The 19,167-nt window shown below is 35.2% G+C and overlaps 1 protein-coding gene across 2 annotated transcripts in view; it reads left to right on the top strand.

Annotated features, from left to right (window-relative positions):
* LOC136814780 (dynein axonemal heavy chain 1-like) overlaps positions 1-19,167 on the top strand; it is a 120,376-nt gene that overhangs the window by 6,560 nt on the left and 94,649 nt on the right. For both annotated transcript variants that reach the window (XM_067071204.1, XM_067071203.1), the window contains exons 10-33: positions 75-242; positions 723-853; positions 1,093-1,437; positions 3,603-3,792; positions 4,137-4,375; positions 4,851-5,033; positions 6,971-7,085; positions 7,444-7,755; positions 8,277-8,417; positions 8,807-9,081; positions 9,565-9,736; positions 10,245-10,403; positions 10,686-10,865; positions 12,959-13,096; positions 13,579-13,659; positions 14,109-14,191; positions 14,499-14,703; positions 15,060-15,157; positions 15,480-15,585; positions 16,161-16,274; positions 16,563-16,712; positions 17,115-17,201; positions 17,755-18,033; positions 18,737-18,891. In XM_067071204.1, coding sequence (XP_066927305.1) covers positions 75-242; positions 723-853; positions 1,093-1,437; positions 3,603-3,792; positions 4,137-4,375; positions 4,851-5,033; positions 6,971-7,085; positions 7,444-7,755; positions 8,277-8,417; positions 8,807-9,081; positions 9,565-9,736; positions 10,245-10,403; positions 10,686-10,865; positions 12,959-13,096; positions 13,579-13,659; positions 14,109-14,191; positions 14,499-14,703; positions 15,060-15,157; positions 15,480-15,585; positions 16,161-16,274; positions 16,563-16,712; positions 17,115-17,201; positions 17,755-18,033; positions 18,737-18,891 — 4,106 coding nt within the window. The remainder of the gene's footprint in view (positions 1-74; positions 243-722; positions 854-1,092; positions 1,438-3,602; positions 3,793-4,136; positions 4,376-4,850; positions 5,034-6,970; positions 7,086-7,443; positions 7,756-8,276; positions 8,418-8,806; positions 9,082-9,564; positions 9,737-10,244; positions 10,404-10,685; positions 10,866-12,958; positions 13,097-13,578; positions 13,660-14,108; positions 14,192-14,498; positions 14,704-15,059; positions 15,158-15,479; positions 15,586-16,160; positions 16,275-16,562; positions 16,713-17,114; positions 17,202-17,754; positions 18,034-18,736; positions 18,892-19,167) is intronic.

Below are 19,167 nucleotides of genomic sequence, written 5' to 3'. Positions count from 1 at the left end.
AGGGAAGCCAACCCCCTAAGTTACAACGACTTTAAATATGATTTATAAAAAGTAAATTGTCCTTTGCACTTTAGGTTCAACTGTTCCTGAAAGATAGTTGGTTGACTTCATTGAAAGCAGCCATCAAAACGTCTTTGAGAGACATTGGTAAAGGATGGTTCAATCTTGATGAGGAGAATTGGGAAGTCTACAAAATGTCCAAGCTATCCAAATTAATGGAGCTGGTTAGATTTTCAATGCAGGTCAGAATTACAATTCTTTGGATTCTCTATTAAAATCAGATGGTTGAGATCTTTGGCCTTCAGGTTCATTTCATAGTCACGTGATCAAATCATCCAAACCTTTTCTTCCAACTAATCCTTAAAAAGTCGAGAGTTGCTTTTAACTAGAATGCAACATAATTTAATGTAAAGCCTTGGTCCAGTGCCAAACCTATGAATTTTCTTTTCTGTAGATATGTTGAAATCTACGGTATTTTCAGACAATTCTTTTGCTAAAACTTTTATGATCAAAACATTATGTCAGCTTTGGAAACTCATAGATGTTGACTAAAATATCAACACCAGGCCATGCCTTAACATTTTCTGATTCTCTCTACTTTTCAACATACACAAGACTTTTCAAAATCATCCAAAATTCTATGCAACTGAAATTTACATAAACTGTTAGAATTAAGTTTATTTGATCACACTTTATTTAACCTTCAATTCTAATCTGATTAGGATTCGTTGAGGTTTTTGGCGCAAGAATCACTGGAGAATTATACGCAAATGATTGCCGATGCATGTGTATCAATGAAAGATGTTAAAGAAACTATGAAATGGCCTGGCAGTGTTCTCTCAAGTCCATACCAGTAAGAAATTGCTATTTTATATAAAATACTTTTTCTATCTATGACTTTTATTCTTCACCATTGAACTTAAAAGTCTGCAAAATGTACAAATTATCCAAGTTTTAACTAAGCCGGTTAGATTATTAATATCGTATTACCTGAAAGGACCAAAAAACTTGCTATGGAAACATTCGAGTTGGCAGAGTTTCGGATTATGGAGATATTACTGTAACAATATTTCTTCTCATTTCATCAATCAGGCCAAAGAAGAATCCTTTGTTCCTGATCGACTTAGCCTTCGAAGACGGTGGCATTGGCTTCTCAACGCCTAAACATAAATTTGAGGAGAGCACCATCAATCTATTCAACAAAGGTGTCAACAGTACTAAGAAAATTCCTCAATTGGAGAAGATGGTATTGACCAATCTCTTTTGGAGTGGTACACCTTTGTTAGAATCTGTTGGTGAAAATGAACCTCTGGTCAAACGACACCGAGAAAGAATCAAACATGATTTAAAACAAGCCATCATTCCCTTGACAGCATACGCTAACGAATATGAACAATATTTGGATTTGGCAAATTTAGATATCAATGCATATCTAGAGTAAGAAAAAAATTATTTTGAAAATCTTAATGGCGAGTGTAATGTGTAGGTAGAACTGCAGTACAATCACAGGAAAAGAAAATCTCCATTTTTCGAAAGAAAATATTTCAGTATTGGGCTCTTCCAGAAAAACTTTGGTTCATAATGGGGTTGGAGGATATATTGGATATTTTGTCTGGAGGGGTAGTGAAAAATCTGCAAAATTTGCCTTGGTTTGAGTGCAAATTTGCTCTGTTGAGGGGTAATTTTGAATGTCCGGGAGGGGGGTCAATTTCCAAAAAATCCTCCACCCCCAATATTTGATTTTTTTCTGGAAAAGTCCATTATTTCATTTCGTAATATTTTTATTGGAGAAAATGATCAGGACAGTCTCGTTTACATGCCCTGGTATAATCTTCAGTACAATTAGTAGGGGGGCCAAGCCTGGGTGGGGTTCCGTGACATCTTTTTTACGACCTAACCATTTTTACTCGATTGCAAAGAACAGTATATATACCAGATATTTTTGAGAGGGGTAACGTGGATTAGGCCCGGGAAAAATTTTTGTGACCAAAATAGTGACGCCATAGGCAAAACTGCAAGGGAAATAAGGGGTAGAGAAATAGCTGATTTTTGGACCTACCTGGAGGTCCTATAAATTAACCTTTGTTCGTCCGTCCGTCCGTCCGTCTGTCCGTCCGTCCGTCTGTTACCAGCTTTTCTCGAGATTGGCTCATTAGTTTTTTCTGATTTTTGGCACAAAGATGCAAAATGGCAATGCCCAAAATGTGACGGAGCCCGATTTTCGAAAAAAAATTTTTTCCGGCCGAAAATGTCGGAAATATGCCGGAAAAACCAGTTTTTTGACATTTTCTCGAGATTTCATCATTAGTTTCTTCTGATTTTTTGCTTAAAGATGCGTATTAACAATGCCCAAAACATGACCGGGTCCGATTTTTGCGAAAAAATTTTTTTCAGCCGAAAATGCCGGAAATATGCCGGAAATCACCGTTTTTCTGAATTTTCATTAGACTTTTTCCTTATAATTGGTTGTTTTTTCATTCAAAAACTTTATTAATAGCAATGCCCACCATCAAGCATGTTTCAATTTTCAATAAAATTTATTTTTGAAGCCGGAACTATTAAAAAATCGCCGGAACAACCTATATTCGCCGGAAAGACAGTATTTCTTGAATTTCTCGAGCTGTACTTTATATTTTTTTATGAAATTTTGCGCACTGATGGAAAATGACAATACCTAAAATGTGACAGAGCCCGATTTTCGAAAAACATTTTTTTCCGGCTGAAAATGCCGGGAATATGCCGGAAAAACCGGTTTTTGACATTTTCTCGAATTTTCATCCTTAGTTTTTTCTGATTTTTTGCAGAAAGATGCGTATGCGCAATACTCAAAACATGACAGAGTTCTATTTTTTGAGAAAATCGACGTTTTTGTTTTCTAGAAACCTTCTTTATTAAGCTGTGCGTTTTTCTGATAGTGTATTGTTTTTATAAAGAAAAGCGTTTAATAACTTTTTTACTTTTTTTTCATAAGTCTTTTTCAATAGTATTGATAATTTCTACCAATAGATATGCTTTCATTTTATATATTTTTGTATTTTGACCAGTTATGTCTTATGTGTTTCATTGTTTCAATGTTCATTGGTTAGTTTTGGTAACCAGGTAGGTCCATAAAAGTATCACTTGTTAAAAGTCAAAATAAACGAAAATGATTGGTACCATCTGATAGAGCATGAAATTCTGAGCAAAAAATTGTATTACAACAACTCTCTGACTAAAGCACACAAAGAAATACAGCCGCTTTAAGACCAACTAACTGTCAGCTCTACTATGATTTGACGTCAAATCTTGCCTTGATCGTACTGACGTCGGTATGATTTTGAACTTCAAACCTAATAAATAGCATATCTTTCAGACATATTCAACAATATCTTTTGCGGACCGTAATGTACGAAGTAAACAACGGGTGCTCTATTATAAAAAGGAATTTTCTTTCTGTAAACAATTTCCCTATATTGTTGGAATATTGCAAATGGAGCTGACAATTATATTGCGAACATTTTTTCAATGTAGTGCCTGCATTGCAGTAATATATCGTCAATATATTGCCTGACAATATATTGTGTAGTGTATGGAGCCCTTAGAATATTAATATTTACTTGCAGAGAATTTATCAAAACGGAGCGAAGTCCTGCACAAGTGAAACAGGAGATTCTCGACCATTTAGAAAGGAAAGAGAAAATTGAAGAAAACATCCCATCCAGTATCAATATCGGACCATTCCTTCTCCAATGTGAAAATGTTCGTCAAACGCTCTCTAAAAAATGTAAAACATTGGCTAATTCTGTGCTTGAGGTAAGTACCCAGTGGATCGTTTTTCTTATCCTTTTCTTACTTCTCGTTGCTTGCTGCTCTTTAATGTTCCACCTCTTGTCCCCCAGAATTTGGAAAACCTTACAAGAACTACTTATTCATTATATGCACCATTGCAATGTCTTCCACGGACCCAACAGCTGATTGGTTACAAGTGACGTATTGACTGATTTTGCTGATTTTACGTCACTTACAACCAATAAGCTGTTGGGTACGTGATGTAATGTCAGAAGACATTGCAATGATGCATATTATGAATTATAAAAAAAGAGTGATTCACAAGCATAAGATGTTTTTACCCGTGTGTTTATTGTCTTGTGTACCAGGTACTAGCCAAGAAGCTGAGAAGTCAATCCGACGAAATCTGTGATGAATTCAAGCTTGTATCCAGGAAACTGTATGACAAACCAAACGGTATTGAGGAGTTGACAGAACAGCGAGAATACATGAAGACATTACCAGTTGTTCTCCATGAGAAACAGGACCTCATCAACAAAGCCATGTTGGATTATGAATTGATTGAAGAATTTTATTACAGTATTTCAGTGGATGACTTCAACTTAAAGTATGTCATTTTTGTTCTCTTTGCCTTTGTTTGTTTTTGCTGGTCTTTGTATGAAACAAAGAATACTCTGATATAATTATTACTCGAAAACACTCTTTTTCTGTTTCTGGCGCAACCTTTCTATAGTTTATTTAGGTATAAACTTACTTCTTTTTTCATAATTTTTGTTGCCGAACAACAAGAATCATAAAAAGAAATTAGTTTATACCTAAACTAACCTTTCTACTCTTGTACAGCGATTTTTGATTTAAACTTAACGTTATTATGGTCTTTGCCTGGATTCGGATTGACACTACACTACAAAATTTTACACATCTGTTAACTTTCATACTTCAGGTAAAGTTTCTAGTGCAGTGTCGGATATGAGAGTACTCAGAGAGGTGATTTGTATATAAATCAATTTAACTCCCCAAGGTATAAAGGCAAAAAATTTATCCATTCGCCTGACTGGTAATTTTTTTCTTTACATAAATAGATGGAGTTGTTTAGGATGGCCGAACAAGATTGAACAACAAATCGAAGCCACAATTGTCGTCCAAGAATCTGAAGAAGAGAGATTCCAAAAGAACCTGGTTGCTGAGCAACAACTCTTTGCCGATCGATTGGATGGGCTTAATATGGTCGTCGCTGGTTTCTCTGCGTTTGCTGACCTTCAAAAGTATGCTTGTTTCTTTTGTCGAGTTTTTTTCATCGATTTGATATTCGCACTTACTGTACTGTAGTTCTTTTAACGTACAATGGAACTATTTCGAACTTCTATTATTCGAATTTTATCATATGAAAATAATTTTCTTTTTAAGTTCGAGTTAAATTTGTGAGAGCTTACTGTAGTAGTTTTTTTACTTTTGATTTGTTTTTTTAGCTACGGCCCCTAAGGACATGTTTTTTAATTGTTTCGTTTTTGACATTTTCAAAAAAGCTAAATTTTGATTGGGGTAACTTGGAGGTCCGAAATTTTCACAGGATGTTAGTAGTGATGATAGGACCCCAAAAAGTTTTTTTCCCAAAATTCTAGCTGTTGTAGGGGCCAGTTAGGAGCAAATTTTAGCATTTGTATGTGTTTCGCAAAATGATATAAATCAGAGCTAAAAACCCAGGATGTTGTCTATCTGACCAATGATTCTCATAGAGGGATGGCAATTAAAGCAGGCTATTGTTAAAAGGCCCACATTTTCCTATTGTGGAGCCCTTTTTAGAGCACTTTTTTAGCACCTATTTCCCCATTGACAATAAGTGCCAAAACACCAAAGTAAAAGGCTTGATTGGATATAAGACTTCCATAACTTCTTTTGAAATAGTTGAATAATCAAGTTATTAACACCAATATAACACTTGAGCTGTTAATGGGCCCGTTTGGAGCTAAATTTAGCATTTTTCCACTAAAAATACTGCAGCAGAATTACTAGTATGTTTCTAAACACCTAATTAAAAGGCTGGAGTGGGTGTAAAACCTTCTTTAACTTCCTTTGAAGTAGTTTAATAATCAAGTTATTAACACCAATAAAACATTTGAGCTGTTAAAGGGCCCGTTTGGAGCTAAATTTAGCATTTTCCACTGGAAATACTGCAATTTATTCTGCTTCTCTTACTAAAATTAACTTTACAACTAGTCTAATTTTTGCTAAATTCAGCTCATTTTGAGACCTAGGAACATAAAATAATCTCATAAACTTCTGTTAAATTGTGTATCAAACATTAATGATAACTTATTTGATGTTCAAAACCTTTTCAGGGTCCAGAATCGAGCAAATATTTTACATTTTTCGTTAAATGCTAAAATACTGCTCGTTTTTGGTCCATTTAACTATGACAAAGATCACAGAAAAGACTTTTTAAGCTTCGTGAATGATTCAAGCATCAAATAGCACCTAAATGAGCTATGAAATAACAATAACCTATGGGTTATCAAATTTTAGCATAAAGACATGGCCTTCAAGATCTCTAAGTCCAGTCAATGCTAAATTTTTGCTCATAAAAGGACCCTGGAATGCTTTATATCGGCCAAATTTGGTTTTTCTATCTTTTTGAATGCCTCAAGTATGCATAATATCAATATCATAGTTCTTTTGTGTTTATCTTAACTTTGCTGGTGGATTAAAAAAAAGCCACACCCAATGCTAAAAACATGCTCATAATGGGACCATACAACCATTTGTAATGATTGCTTATGTTGGTATATTGATCTTATAAGGTATAAAAAGACATGTCCAAAGTATTAGATTCATAGCAGAAAAATTGAGAGAGATACAAGCCTCTAAATCCAAATGCTAAGTATTTGCTCCTACTAAAATGCTAAGTATTGGCTCATTTTTGGACCGCACTTTGTTGAAGCATAAGTCATGCCAGATTTAATCTTTTCCACGCAACCATCATCAGGGCATAATTTTAGTTCATTCATTATATTAGAAATGAATGATGATTTCCCAAGACCCCTAAAAACGAAACAATTAAAAAACATGTCCCTAAGGGGAAAATAGCCGTACTATCTTTTATTTTTCGGTTTTCCATGACGGGCTAAGATATTCAAATATTTTTTCACAGTGAATATGTTTTTCTATGGTTTCATTGAAATGAATCCCACCTTTCGAATTCCAGAGCTCACGAAACAGCCAACGAAACAAGACGTGTCAACAAACAATTGAAAGAATGTCAAGCACAAGCACAACTTTTCAACAGTCGTGAAAGACTTTTTAATATGCCTGTCACTAGTGTAAGATGTTCATCCTTTTGTTTCCCACTTTTTAAAGGAGCGATGGTCGAGTGGTCAAGGCGTCAGTATCTCAAACCAGGGATTCGCGACGTTCGAATACCGGCTCCTTCAAATCTTCATTCCGTTCACAGATAGCTGAACCGGCTAGCCGTAGAAACCGCGTAAACTGTCGAAATACTGCCTAAAGCTTCTAGATTACTTTAGGTAATCCACGTAAAATATCGACTCTATCCGTTAGTCTACCTTTGTTTACTACCTGGAACGTTCCCAAATCTACTGATAAGATTTTAAACTTGTCAAAGATATGGTTGCAATAATTCAAATACAAATTTCTTTTTTTTCCTATTGATTTTTGTAGTATGACAAATTATCCAAGTTGATCAAAGACTTTGAACCATTCAAGAATCTATGGATCACAGCATCTGATTGGCTTCGAAACCATGAGAGTTGGATGACCGACCCATTAAGTGCAATTGATCCAGAACAAGTTGAAAAGAGCGTCAACGATTCATATAAAATCATACATAAATGTACACGACAGTTCACTGATATTCCAGCTTGTCAAGATGCATCTACTGAAGTGAAGAATTGGATTGAAGAATTCAAACCGTTCATTCCGTTAATTCAAGCGCTTAGAAATCCAGGGATGAGAAAAAGACATTGGGAACAGGTTGGTAAATCGTATCGGTGCTATTATATCGTTGTCCACATTTGATTGGTAAACACAACATCACGTCATTACTCGATGATTTTACGTGAGATGTGAATTTCCAATTGCATAAGATCAAGTTGAAATCTTGTACACGTGTGTCTTAATTTTGGTCTCGGAACTTATTTTTTTACAAATAATTCTTTCACAATTTTCTGTTTAAAATAGTAGTCAATTTGTCATTCCAATAGATAAAGCCTGTATAATGTTATTGGTCGAAGCCCAAAAAATCTTTCTTTCATCATCCTTACTTTTAGTATTTACCTCTTTGATTATTTTCAATACTTTGAAAGTGACACAAAAATACTTGTATCTGAAAATATTTCAAGGAACGAGTCATAAGAGAAACACAAACATTAAATTTCTATCCGCATCTTTCTAGGAGTTGTCAATGCGGCTCGGATAAAGCGAGCATAAACTACTGTTGTCATTGAAGTGCTCTAAAAACATTGAACTTAAAAATTTCTTTCCTTCTTTCATAGCTTTCAGAGGAACTTGGTCAGACGATCGTACCCAAAGCTACGTTGACATTCACCAAATGTTTAGAAATGAAGTTAGATGAACATATTGATATCATTGCTAAAGTTGGTGAAGTGGCTGGCAAAGAATATGCTATTGAAGAGGTATTGAATCTAGAGTTAAACCATCGATTGAATTATAGAACTACAAACAAATCTTTTCGATAAGTAACGTCGAAGAGCCCTGACCTTTCTTCTTGATATTGATGAATTAGAAGTAGCGCAACTCAATATTGACTCAAAGTTGATTCTTTGATGAGATGCATATTAGTTACCAATGATTGGGTTGTATGTGTAAGAGAGTCCAGTTTAAAAATCGGGGATAACCATCACTGAATACTACAGGTCTATTTTTCCCTGCTGCATAATTAGTGTAAAGTACAATCTGACCTGGGTAGAAATAAAATTAAATCAAAAATCTTTCGTAATACAAACTTGATATAATTAAAAAAGGCAAAACAATTTTCTTTAGAATTATTCAATCTTCTTTCTAGGCACTGAACAAAATGGAGCGCGAATGGAAACCACAATTGTTGGAAATCCATGCGTACAAAGAAACTGGTACATACATTGTTAAAATAATGGATGAAATCACTCAACTGTTAGACGATCACATTGTGATGACGCAATCCATGTCATTCTCACCATACAAAAAAGCATTTGAAGAGAGGATAGCTAGTTGGGAAGAAAAACTGGTGATGACACAAGATGTACTGGATGAATGGATTACTTGCCAGAGATCATGGTTATACCTTGAACCAATTTTCAGGTAGGCTTGGTTGGATAAAGTTTTATTTCAGTTGAACTATCTTTTAACTGCGGCGGGTTCTGCATTTTTTAAATTAAGTACCTATCAACCTTTTAAACGTTAGGAGACTGGGTTCGAGTTTAGCAGGAAGTCGTTGCATTGACATTCTCATAGACAAAGGATTATGACGTCATTTCTTTGCGAATTCATTATCAGTCCCCTCAAAAGCCAGCGGGTTGATAGGTGTATTAAATAATAAAGTCAAGTTTAGTTTATCAAAACAAAAGAAATATGAACAGGTTTACCCTTTTGAACCAACTATTTCTTTTCCAATGTTTTTAATCCTGAAGGAATGAATCAATCTTGCTGATTCGCAAAGTTAATTTCTGTCAAGTTCGCTAATGGTCTAAGAATAATTTTGGATGTAAAATTTTCTAACGTTCATTTTTGGCAATCACCTCTCCCCCGGATAAATTTTTTAACCCAGTCGTTTCATAATTTCAGTTCGGAAGACATCAATCGACAATTACCCGTTGAAAGTAAACGTTACCAAACTATGGAAAGAATCTGGCGAAAGATCATGGCTAGTGCTTTTGCTAATCCCCATGTCATTGATTTCTGTGCTGATCAAAAGCTTCTTGAAAACTTGAGGGAATGTAATAAATTGCTTGAACAGGTAAAGCTTGCTTTGAATCATCTCTTTCTACATTTTTTCTATATCAATAATGAGCAATTATATTTTGTTGCCTCGAGAACAAAAGGAATATTGATGAGAAGGGGGGTAATTTTGGGTAATTTAAAGGGCATGTTATTGTTTACCTATCAACAAAATATGAATAGATTCTATTATGCAGATTGTAGAACCAGTCTTCTTCTTTTGGCTTTAATGGGGTTGTCACTCAATTTCATCAAACATACCATTAACGCGTTCGCTCCCGAGCCTTTTTTTTAGAAATCGAAATCTCGACCTCGTGGAATTTTATCAAAAACTTGACTTACAGAGGCTCCTTCAGAATTTTACGTAGATTCAAAATTACAATTGAAAACAAGCAAAAGTTTCTGCTTCAAAAGTTATGGCTCTTTGAAGCTTGAAGTACTGCTGGTATTTTGACCCCTCTACTACGAACGTACTCGTAGTTGGCAGTGAACGTGTTAATTTATATTCCATAATTTTGCTTCTTCAGGTTCAAAAAGGACTCAGCGAGTACTTGGAAACAAAGAGAACCTCCTTTCCAAGGTTTTACTTTCTTTCTGATGACGAACTTCTGGAAATTCTCTCACAAACAAAAGACCCAACAGCTGTACAACCACATCTGCGAAAATGCTTCGAAAATATCGCCAAGGTACAGTATATTCAAGGGTCTCAATTAATAAAAAGTATACGAGTTTGAATCGAATGATTCAAGGTTTGAATGAGAATGTTCGACAATGATCTGTTCCTTTGTGGAATACTCCACTACTATTATCCTTTTTTTTTAATTTTTGGGCAAAAAAGAACAAATATTCCTGTGCTGCCTTCACTACTACTTTCTTGCTTTCTACGATCTATAATTATATTTCTACCTGGTATATGGATTAATTGATGTGTATTACAATTTCAATTACAATATATTTCTTTCGTACAGCTTACATTCGAAAAGGATCTACGCATTTCCGAAATGCATTCTGGGGAAGGTGAAATTGTGCCATTCTCAGAACAACTCTACCCAACTGGCAATGTGGAAGATTGGCTATGTGAAGTAGAAAGAGTTATGAAAGGCAGTTTGAGAGAAATTCTCGAACAAGCATTACAAGCTTACGCAGAGGTTAGTACTTTATTGAATTTAGATAGATAGAGTTGACATTTTACATGGATAGTTTTAAATATCTAGGATTTTTAGACACTTTTTCGATCGTTTTCACGAGGTCAGTAACAGGCCGACTTGGTTTGAGCGAAACTGGCATATCTAGTTTTTTAATAATAATTCAACATGCCTTTTGTGTCGTTAAATCATGGGAGGGCAATGCCCCCCACTTTTTTGCAGTACATGCCATACTTTTTTTAAAGTTACTATTTTAAGCCATAAAAACTATTCTTCTCCCCAATTAAATAACGTTTTAGGTGTTTTGAGGGTGTAAAAAGTGAACAATTTTCTTCGTGGCACTACCATGGTGGGCGACATTTTTTTCAAAATATTGCCCCCTCCCCCTCCCACTCAAAATGGCTCCCCGGTGCCCATGTAAATTTGAAGAGAATCTCAAAATGTCAAGGGGTTAATAATAGGGAAAATTATCAAGTATGCAGTATAAAAAAATCTTAAATTCTTAACTTCATTGGAATCAAACTGTTTACAATCTCTAATCCAATATTCAAAATGTTATACTTAACCCATTAACTCATGCCTGTTTTTTCGGTCATTACGGTAGGTGTAGACCTGGGAGTGCCGCGACCTATGCATTTTTTTGCTTAGTTTGAAAATTTGAAGCTACGGAGTTGTGACATATAATGGGATAAAAAATAAAACCACATTTTTAATAATAAATAAGCAACTGATCATCATAATATAGAGAATCTGACTTTCCCAGATTCACGCTTATACGTCACAGTCAAATGATAGTTTTTGTTCTTTCCCACAATACTGTCAAGTCCTTTATAATACCGAATGGTCATAATAGAACCTTTATGCATTTGACATCCCCATTTGTTATCTGTACACACATCTTTAATTTGTCTGATCTTGGGAAGTCTCAATGTTCGAAAAAAGCGCGAAACTTTGTCTTTTTCTTGTATACTTTTTGCCACGGATGTCTCATATTTGATTTTCCATTCAGCTTTTTGTTGCTCTCTTCTTCGTTTCTCCTCATCGTCCCTTAATCTTTGGTCTTCTATTCTCTTGGCAAGTCTCTTCTCCTCTTCGATCTTTCTCAACCTCTCTTCTTCTCTCCTTTTAATCAATTTTTCTTCATGCTCTGTATAATGTTCTTGGCACATATAATACGTTGTGCGTGATTCAGAATCATAACAAAACATTCTATCGTTATCTAAACTCTCCCATACGTTGTAGCACCCACACTGTTCGACATCTCTTGCATTCTCCTTTGGTGATTCCGTTTCTTTGATACGATGGTAGTAAGTTGTATACGTTTTATGACCTCCTCCACATAAAAGATTACCAATACCCATGTTGGTTATGTATTTACTTTACTATACATTGGATGATAAAAAGCTTTTGGTCTTGCCCTCAAGATTTGAGTTGATTTATAAATATAAGTCACCTGTCCACTCTACCTTAAATAGCCAGTTCTATTTAAATTCACACCTCTGTTAATAACCCATGATTATAATTATTAACGTTTTAATTTTAAAAAGATCTTAAGATTTACAAAATTGCTTGCAAATCCCAATATGATTAATAAATGGAATTAGTACAATTAAGATTTATTACGCTGTATTCGAATTTATATCAATTATGATTGCTCCCATTTTATCGATCCAGGTTATAATTTTCTCAAAGTGTTGGGAATTTAAGATCCTATTTTCCTTATTAGTTCCTTTCCCGATGGTCACCCAGAGCCAACACCACCTTTTGATAAAGAGGACTGATTAAGAACAGGTCGAGACTCATTACTGGTTCTGGAAAATATAAGAAAAGCTCTATCAGGCCCATAGGCGTAGCGAGATACCCTGCAAAATTTATGAGAGAGTACAAACGTTTATGACATATTCATTATCTTTTGATAAAACAAAGACAATAATTACAGTGTCGTAGAAACCACTCTCGTCCATAAATTTTGCAGGGTATCTCGCTACGCCTATGGGCCTGCCCTAAGTTTTTGGCTCTTACGAAGGAAAATCTGGGTGAAGAAAAAAACTCTAAAAAAGCAAATTACACGCTTTAAATTCATTGTGTTGTTACAGGCTGAGAGAACCGAATGGGTGTTACAATGGCCAGGACAGATCGTTATCGCTGGTTGCCAAACATACTGGACCACAGAAGTCAGTGAAGCTTTGGAAGATTCAAACATCGTCGATGCACTTACACATTTCAGAAATCAAGTAAGAAACACATTGTATTGAACAAGCTCTTAAATTTCAACTGAGTTAAAAATTGTCTAGAAATTATCCATTTTCGTTAGTCTGTCCATGTATAACAAGCCTTTAAGTTGGCTGACTTCAAAAAGATAGTAAAGTGTTGAAATAAGAACAATAGACTCCCGATAACTCGAAACTATTTATTAGTAGGGGAGTTAGGGACTGCTTGATGTCAAATCACAACATTACAGGGAGCTCGTCTTGAAATAGCCATTCATTTCTGCTTATTTCGACTTTAGTCTATGGCGTCACATTCATGGTCATTTTCGTCAAATTTTTCCAGGCCTAATTCGCGGCCTTCCTCTTGATAAATCCGAACATAATATTTTGTTAATTCCCTTCAGTTAACACTGTTTCATCAGCTCGAGACTTTCGAATCGAGGATTTAGATTCTTTATTTAGAGGTACAAAGCCATTGATTGGATTTTCGCTTCTTTTTTTTTCAGCTATCCGAACTGGTCGCATTGGTTCGAGGAAATCTCAGTCGTATCGCAAGATTGGTATTGGGTGCTTTGATTGTCATCGAGGTTTGTTTCCTTTTTAAATTCTTCAAAACTTACTACCTTATCGGCCCTTCTTACACCGGCACTTATTGGTGTTATTTGTTTGTCGCTGGTGTAATAACGGCTGGTGAAAGGGATCTAAATTAGACTAGGGCCGGGCTAAAAATGGAAAGAAATTGAGCTTTGGTGTAAATAGGGCCGGCGTAAAAAGGGCCGATAAGGTATGTCCCTATTTCTTTGACAGTGACAACGTTTGTTACCATGGTTAGAGAGCAATCTAAATCTAAACCTGTTCGGGTTGAACAACCCAAAAGGTACTATATATTTCACGTTAATCCTTGATACTCGCCTAATTTTTTTAATAACTAATTTCATCAGATTTTCAAATATCTTTCTACTCCTCTTGTTTCGTGTTTATACATAATCATCTTATTGGCGCATGAAGTTTCAATTAAATTTTCTTTTGACGAAAGGTACATGCTTGTGATGTTGTTGAAAAAATGGTTGAAGAAAACGTTAAGAATGTCAATGATTTTGAATGGATCAGTCAGCTCAGGTGTGTTTCTTCTTTACCATACACTCATATGCTCACTCATCAGCAATATAAGCCTTGTCTCGTCGAAGCTTCTATAGCAAGAATGCCACTTTTTGATAGACTAAGTGTCATAAAATATCAAATAGCAAACTCAGTCGGAATTTTATTAGTCTTACTGTCATTATGCCCTTATTTTTCTCATCAAATCTGATCAAATTTAAAAGTCAAATACTTTCTTGGTTATTGAGCTTGTTAGCTGCGCATAACACTTTAGTTTGTAAAAGCAGAGAGAAGAGATGTATCGTTTTCACTTTTTCTATATTTCAAGATACTACTGGGAGGATGAAGACCTCTACATCCGTGCAGTGAACGCACAATTCAAATATGGCTACGAATATCTTGGGAACAATGGACGTCTTGTCATCACACCTCTAACCGATCGTTGCTACCTGACATTGACTGGTGCTTTACATTTGACTTTCGGTGGTGCACCGGCTGGTCCTGCTGGTACCGGCAAAACTGAAACTACAAAGGTACGAATGTTTTCTTGATTATTTCAATCATGAATAACATTTTTCATGATTTTAGTAACTTGCATAAAGAGTTTTTCACCATTTTCTTTAGACTATAGAATTTCTTTTTGTGTTTATCAAGTAAACGTCAAAAGACAAAAAGTGGTTGTAGACATGTGCATGCAATTTAAACTTATAAAATCAAAATCTAGAAATCTTCAAGTCTGCGAGTTCTTTGGAGTATTTGTAGTGTGTTCAAGTTCGAAAGAAGAATAGAATGTAGCACCACTCTTCATCAAACGAAGTTTTTCACATGAAATATTTCGTCGCTAAGGCTATTTTTACATTTTCATGTAATATCTTCCATTTTTTTTCAGGATTTAGCAAAAGCAATGGCCATCCAGTGTGTTGTTTTCAATTGTTCTGACCAACTTGATTACATGGCTATGGGGAAATTCTTCAAAGGACTTGCAACGTAATTCTTTTTCAATTCAAAGATTTTTTATTTGTGTGTTTCTACCATATACCTCAAGGTTTTTTTGCTATCACCCCCCCCCCCCCTCTGAGTCTTGTGACTGGACAGAAAGTGATGTAGTCTTACATATACGATGATTGAGTTACCTCATGTATTGATTTTTCAAGTAGCCTCTAAGTCAAAAACGTTTCACTTGTCATAAAAAAACCTCAGAGCTTTTCCTCGAAAATAAATCTTATTCTTTCTTTCTCTACACAGCTCTGGTGCATGTTGTGAGCTGGTACTTGGAAAATAATCTTTACTCTTTTTTCTTCACTCTCAGCTCTGGTGCATGGGCATGTTTTGACGAGTTCAATCGTATCGATATCGAAGTGTTGTCTGTGGTCGCTCAACAGATTGCCACCATTCAGCAAGCTCAAAAACAAAAGGTTTGCTTTTTTTAACTGAACATTTGTTTCTGTCCTAATGACTGTCAACTCTCGTTGTTCCGAACCTCGATTATAGTTCAAATATTTCTGAAACTCGTACTAACATTGGTCACACAGCTGGAGAAGCCAAATGAAGCATTCTCCGTGTCGCAAATCTCTTTTTTGTCTCTTGAAGTTCGAATTGCAGTGTCAACTTCTTCGTTATCAAGCTAAATGATTATTTATTGAATAAAACCCTTGTTCATACACCTTTCTAAAGCATGGTTTTGTTAGTTTGTTACACAGAGGGAAAAATTTAAAATTCCATGTGTGTGAAATGACCATTTCCAAGGTGGGATTTTTCCTCCAGAATTTTTCAATGTTTCTAAATTACCTAAAAACACCCCGAATTTCAAAACCACATGTATTGAGCAAAACCCCCAGGGCTAAGAAAAATCCCGCGCTGGAAATGGTCATTTCACACGTATTAGTTTTTTAGATTTCCTGTGTTATGGTACAAAAGCTGGATCTCATTATAAATACTTTGATCTAATTGGATCTGGTAATTTAACTTCCATCTCAATCTGTCTTTGCAGGTGGAACGTTTCATGTTTGAAGGTGTGGAATTGTTATTACGTCCAACTTGTGCTCCTTTCATCACTATGAACCCTGGTTATGCTGGCCGAACAGAACTCCCTGATAACTTGAAGGTATGTTAAGTGTGTTTGTAATTTATTTTTGAATATTCCTCTTACTTTCTATCGAACTTTGGAGGATAAGAAACAGATAGTTACATTCAAAATGGCAAAGTCTACTCATTCTCATTATCATAGAATTTTAGATAAGATAGTATGATCTCTTGTCAACTTCTCGTGACACCTTTTAAGGTGGGGAAATCGGTCACTTTTGTCATTAAATTTGTCATTAAACGTATCTGTTCGCCATCAAAATATCATGTAGTAAGTATGCTTATGATATCGTTCCTTCTTTATTTTAAGGCTCTATTTAGACCAGTGGCTATGATGGTGCCCAATTACACTATGATTGCAGAAATCAGTTTGTTTTCATTTGGTTTCAACCAAGCCAAAGTATTGGCGAAGAAAATCACTTCGACTTTTAAATTGTCTTCTGAACAGCTCAGTTCACAGGTAAGATTTTGATACACGTTGTATTCGTTTGAAACAAAATCCCAAATGGTTAAAACAAAACAACCTTAAACAACAATGATCTTGTTTTTCCTTTTTTTAGTGAACTTTTTTATCTAAACTTTTTGAGTGAACTCTTTGTCGCAATACAACAACCGCGCTGTGATTCAAAATTGGACATAGTGTAGTATCTACAACTCTTTCACTGTGGTATTCCGTAGCATGCTTTGTTTTTCTCTTGAAAAATTTACTTTCTTTCTACCGCATAATCACAACCGTAGCTGAAAGCTTTTTTAGAATACGAATGCTTTACTCTATCTATTGTTCTTCGGCGTGGGCGTCGAGAACAGCGGTTAGATTCTACCGTTCTATATGAATAATGTCAAAATTATTTTTCGCTTATAGGACCATTACGATTTCGGTATGCGAGCTGTGAAGACAGTTATTTCAGCTGCTGGAAACTTGAAACGGGAAAACCCTGATATGGACGAGGTTTGTTCCTGTGATGATATACACAATATCAACTTTAATTCTTCTTTTCTTTAGTTTTGAACTTTAATAGTCGATAAACTATTGACGCTATAACGGAGTGTACAAACTTCTCAGTTTGTATCAATTCAGAACACCATCCTTTTTAGTACAGTGTACTAACTTTTTCATCGTATTTTTCTCAGAGCACCATCCTTTTAGTACACTGTACTAACTCAATTTAACCTAAAAAATCCACCACCCCACCAGCTATGGACCAGTACACTGACTCGGTACCCCCTGTTAGATAAGATACTATAAACATTGACGGAACAGGTTGGATAAGTTGTCAGGAAATATCATGTCTGTTTATAGAAATATCATCTATTGAACTGTCAGATTAATTTAAAAGATTTCGTCTAATCTATGGACGATACCAGACTTGCTCAAGTATTGCTGGTAAAAGACTAAAGATTGAGCATCACAACTTTTTCATCATTTTTCGAGAGAGTATACTAAAGCCACCATTTAGCTGTAGTTTTAACGTCATATTTGTGACTGCTGTTATTTTTTCTAGGAACTGATTTGTCTTCGTGCCATTCGCGATGTCAACGTTCCCAAATTCTTGCAAGACGATTTGAAACTATTCAATGGTATTGTTTCCGATCTGTTCCCCAAGATTAAAGAACAACCCATTGATTATGGTGCTTTAGATGAATCCATCAGGAAAAGTTGTTTGTCCGTGAATATTGAAGATGTAGACGGTTTCGTCACCAAATGCATACAATTGTTTGAAACGACTGTTGTAAGACATGGTCTTATGTTGGTCGGACCTACTGGTTCCGGGAAAACAAAGGTAAACATTCTAAACTTTAATTTTCTTTTCGAATGATCGCATTTTTGTAGTTCGTGTCAATATTGTGGCTGTCAGCGAAGCGCATATTAGAGACAAAAAAATTCTGAAAATCTATTTTTAGTTTGGTTAAAGATACACCCTCTAACGCAAATGTTTTGTCTTCGTCGAAAATAAAGCCCTGAAAGTAAAAATACTCTTCTTCGCAACATTTTCTTCTTCATCTTCATTGCAACTTTTAAATTTTCAGATTCAGGAATAGTTGCCCTAACAGAAAATGTATGACATGCCATAGTTTTGTTGGTTACATTAGAATTAGGTTAGGTAGAAATATTTCGTACATGGCAAATATCAAAAATTCACTATGGTTTTGGGGCAAATTTTGGCCTAAAAGTGCCTAAAAATGGAGTTTTTTGTTTTTGCTTATTTTGCTTATGTGTGATTTAGAAGTTTTGTTTTTAAATAAGAGTGATATCCTTTGCTTACTCATCAATTTTAATTCACAAGCATTTTCACATCGGATTGACACGGATGTGGAGCTTGGTCAGAAAGAGGAAAAGAAAAACTATTTTTGCTTATATCAGCATAATATAACAATAGGAAGACACTGTCCTGATATGAAATTTGTGTCTGGTATGAAACGGGAACACAAAAAAATAAAACCTTTAATCGTCCATCAGACCAACTCATCAAATTTCTCTTTCAGTGTTATGAAACGTTACAAAAAGCATCGACAGCGTTGAAAGGTACCATCTCACCGGCTGGAAGTACTTTCCAAGAAGTCAAGACGTTTGTTTTGAATCCAAAATCAATCACGATGGGCCAACTGTACGGTGAATTTGATCTCATGACTCATGAGTGGTAAGTGCTTAGTTTATATGCCTGTAGCGGTAGACTAATTACCCATGTAAGCTGGTCAATGATTCGTGGACTTTCTGATTTTCAGATTCAAAGTAACATTTGCGACCAATCTTACAAAGCATATCACTTGAGAACGAAAAACTTTTATGTTCAATCCGTTCATCTTCTTGATTGTTTCGTAGTTTTTCTTGCTTAGAAAAGTTTAAGATTTTCTTCCAGCCCCTTTGAAACTTTAAAATAAATGGTATATGTTGTCATATATCTTGCGTTATTGTT

The sequence above is a fragment of the Clytia hemisphaerica genome, unplaced genomic scaffold (genome assembly GCF_902728285.1).
Source record: "Clytia hemisphaerica strain Z4C2 unplaced genomic scaffold, Clytia hemisphaerica genome assembly, whole genome shotgun sequence".
Lineage (NCBI taxonomy): Eukaryota > Metazoa > Cnidaria > Hydrozoa > Leptothecata > Clytiidae > Clytia > Clytia hemisphaerica.
Note: the sequence above shows the minus strand (reverse complement) of the source record. Positions and strands in the feature narration are given on the sequence as shown.